The sequence below is a fragment of the Diplotaxodon limnothrissa genome, linkage group LG14, assembly GCF_057381915.1.
Source record: "Diplotaxodon limnothrissa isolate DT_005_m linkage group LG14, D_limnothrissa_male_GT1.1, whole genome shotgun sequence".
NCBI classification, from domain to species: Eukaryota; Metazoa; Chordata; class Actinopteri; order Cichliformes; family Cichlidae; genus Diplotaxodon; species Diplotaxodon limnothrissa.
Genome location: NC_140609.1, coordinates 12,488,257 through 12,492,061, shown reverse-complemented (window position 1 = coordinate 12,492,061; position 3,805 = coordinate 12,488,257). Strand labels below are relative to the sequence as shown.

At 44.6% G+C, this 3,805-nt stretch overlaps 1 protein-coding gene across 1 annotated transcript in view; it reads left to right on the top strand.

The window, feature by feature from the left end:
* LOC146618510 (von Willebrand factor A domain-containing protein 5A-like) overlaps positions 1 to 3,403 on the top strand; it is a 37,081-nt gene extending 33,678 nt beyond the window's left edge. The window contains exons 20-22 of the mRNA XM_085370337.1: positions 731 to 876; positions 2,905 to 3,028; positions 3,119 to 3,403. Coding sequence (XP_085226463.1) covers positions 731 to 876; positions 2,905 to 3,028; positions 3,119 to 3,198 — 350 coding nt within the window. The 3' untranslated portion in view covers positions 3,199 to 3,403. The remainder of the gene's footprint in view (positions 1 to 730; positions 877 to 2,904; positions 3,029 to 3,118) is intronic.
* Positions 3,404 to 3,805: the final 402 nt, after the last annotated feature.

Sequence of the window (3,805 nt, the reverse complement as noted above, 5' to 3'; positions counted from 1 at the left end):
TGGTGTTTTTTTTTCTTATTATGTTGCTCTTTGTTGTTTGCTGTCTCCTCTGTTTTTTTTTCTCCATACAGGTGACCCAGGTGTTTTGTTTTTTTTTGTGTGTTTTTTTGTTTGTTTTTTTTCTGTCTTCCCCCCCTTCTCACCGTCTCTTCTCCCCTTTGGTTTTCTTTCTTTCTCTCCCTCTCTTTCTTTCTTTCATTCTTTCCCCCTGTCCTATCCCACAGTCATGTCTGTCCCGTTTGTAGCAACTGAAAATAAAATAAATTCATAATTTAATAAAGGTCAATCAAATGGACCAATATGGCAAGGCCATGATGATCCACTTGGTAAAATAAATCCGCTTGGCATCTTTCTTGGCCTCAAGACAAAAATTCTGATGGCTATAGATCCAAACGGGACACAAAAAAAAAAGTATTCATCTGATCAGGTTGATTACTTTCAAAAGTTATTCATTAAAATCCGACTAACTTCCGCCTGTTCAATTCATAAAGTCTAATGCTGGGGTGTGTGGTGTTGTCAGTTTTACGGCTGTTGTAAATACACAATTTGTCACATGAATTGCTTTGGTAATTAGATTTAACGTTACATTTTTGACAGATATTCAAATTAATCAAATAAGACATTATTTATAACTGTAATGGTTTGTGCATTGGTTAGTCATATACACTTTATGTTGTCTCATCTAGCACCATAATCAGGTTTTGTCTTTATTCCATCTTATATTTTCCAGCTGCTGTTCCCGAACAGCCACCCAGAGACCCTTTGCTGCAGTTAGTCTCCCTGCAGGAGGCGTCTGGCTGCTGGCTGCTTGGTCCAGCTCTGGCTGCTGCACTGGGAAAGACCGACGAGGAGATGGAAAAGTCAAAACCTGAAAAGGTGGGCTGTTGCTTTGGCTGTTGAAATAGTAACACAAATGTAAAATACTGTATAACAAATTTCATAGCATGATCTGAATGAAAACTAGAATTACAACACAACAGAAAACAAATGGAAATAAAGTCAGACTAACTGTAGGCCTTCTTGCTGCATGAAAATAAGCATCTGTACATCAGACACTCACACTGTAACAGTTCCATGACTTGAACAGTCCCTTTTCCATTCACGCTGATGCATGTGACATTGGTCTTGGGGCAGTGTTGATGCAAAAGGATGACAAGGGTCGTGAGTATGTTGTGGCTTTTGCTAGTCGCTCCCTTCACAAAGCTGAACTCCCCTATTGCACTTCAGAGAAGGAGTGCCTTGCTGTGATATGGGCTCTGGAACACTTCCGCCCATATGTTGAAGGTGTTCATGTTACTATCTTCACTGACCACAAAAGTCTCAGGTGGCTCATGTCTCGTCAAAACCCAACGGGCCGACTTGCCCGCTGGTCACTTCGTTTGCAGGACTTTGGTTTCACAATAGTGCACAATAGAACCCAAGTCCACATGTGCCTTGCACCCTTTGAAAGAGCTGAAACTGTTTGACATGGTCAAACAGACATGGTACGCCCACTTACCTGATTTCTGACAGAGGGTCTCCTTTTGTGAGTGAGCTTTTTGAACATGTTGTTTCTGCCTTAGGCTCGGTGCACAGACTCACTACGGCATATCACCCTCAGACAAATGCTACTGAACGCGTCAACCGGACTCTGAAAACTGCAATCCGCACTTATGTAGGTGATAAGCACACATCATGGGACAAGTTTCTCTCTCAGATTTGCTTTGCTCTGCGTACCGCCCCCCATGACAGTACAGGTATGACTCCTGCCATGATGCTTTATGGTCGTGAGTTAGACACCCCGCTTGACCTTATCACTCAGCCTTCTAAAACAGGTGTTGATGAACCAGATGTGCCTTACCCTGAGACTCTAAGAGCCTCCCTGCAGGAAGCTCACAACCATGCTAAAGACTGACTCTCAGGCCCACCCTGGCCCCCCTGCAGACACTGACATTGACTCTGAGCCATTCCCCTTTGATTTACCGGACATTGACTCTTCTTCTGTTGTGGGCGCTGTTTCAGACAGTCTTTCACCCAGATCTGTCCAGCACCCAGCTGCTGGTGGACATTGCAATTTCAGGCCCAGACGTTGCCCCAGAGTTACGTCTGGCTGGAGCAACAAAAGATGGACTTATGATTTTCACACAACCAGGCTTGATCTGAAGTGAAATGTTTTGGTTAATCCTGTTTGATGCTGTCTTGTTGCATTGCTATTTTGAGTCGTGATATATACAGTAGATGTTTCTGTTTGCTCTACTTAATCAAGTTTTATGGCTCTTTAGTGCATTAAGGTTCATTCTTGGCCTTTACTTAAAAAAAAAAAAGTGAAAAAAACTAAGAAACCAATCTTAGCTGTAACCTCTGTGTAGGGTACTGTTAGGTGTGGTGTGTGCTTTTTCAGCTGTGTATGGCTGAGGACAGCCTTTTTCTCACCCGGGAGGGACTATGTAATAGTTGCTATTGTAATGCAGTGTATGACCACATGGCGGCGCCTCCTGTCTCATGACTGGTGTGTCACCTCCTTTTTGTTCTTCTTCGCACTCCTCCTGTAATGGCTGCTCCCGTGTGTACGCGGACTAGTGTGCTCTTTAGTAATGTGTGGTACAGGTAGCATTTTTATTTTTGATATTGTAAATAAATGAGTACTTTTTGGAAAGTCAGAAGCTGTTGCTCATTCGCTATCCACCTGCACACCTCCGCGGCTGGCTTCATCTCCACCGCACGTTACAACACTCATGAGCAACCACTGAGCTGCACTAAAGTCTGATATTGTCCAGTAACCACAAAGCAGCAGAAATCATTTTCATCATCAGAAGTTCTTAAAGTAGTCACTGTCTTATTTTACATTTATATTATTTGCAGAAATTAAGATGATAATTTTCATGTTTCCTGTTTTATCTGATTGTCTTTCACTTGATGAATTAGGCCAGCAGTGAAGTGTGGGCCACCATTCTGGCTCTGATCTGGATTCATGGTTTCAAGATGGATGCAAAGGACGAGTGGGAGCTTCTGGCTGTGAAGGCTGCCTCATGGCTCCAAGCTCACAAAGGTAGTAATCATCACAATGAAAATAAAATGCTATAGTCAGCTTTTTCCCTCATATCAATTTCTATAATCATTGTGTGTTTTGTGTTTTTAGCACCGTTTGTGTCAGAGTGTGTGGATGCTGGAAATGTCCTGCTGGGTTGCAGCGTGAAGAAAGAAGCTCTGGGACTCTGAGGGTTTTCTTAAAGTGACCTCACCTTCAGCACTGTTAAGCAGAAGGATACTGACTTACACTATACTGTGTTGCTTTCTTTAGTCTGACCCTTTAATTGTTATAATGTGGTGGACCACTGGAGGGCTCCACTCACACCCAGTTCTCAGGAAGTGTTGTTGCTGTGTTTTGGAGGGAAAGTATTCAGTTCTGTGGTGATGAGTAATAAACGAGCAGTGTTTATCGAGAGCTTTCGTGTCGTCTGTGTTTACCTCCACATTGGTGACCCCTGACTCGAACATGCTGCAGTCCGATGGTGGCGCCGACTCTGCTCTGGATGCATCAGCAGCCGCCAGCCCTCTGCCTCCGGCTGCAGCTACGTTTGCTGTGGCGCTCGAGCTGCTGGACTTTTGGCTTCACGATTCCCCGTCGTGGTTCGTGCACGTGGAGGCTCAGTTCGCCCTTCGTGGCATCTCGGCTGACGAAACGAAATATCACCATGTGGTGGCTTCTCTCGACCCGCTAATCACCCGTCGTGCGTTGACTCTCCTCCAGGACCCACCTACGCGAGGGAAGTACGCCGCCCTTAAGGAGCTGCTTCTTCGGCGCTATGCGCTCACCGACGCAGAG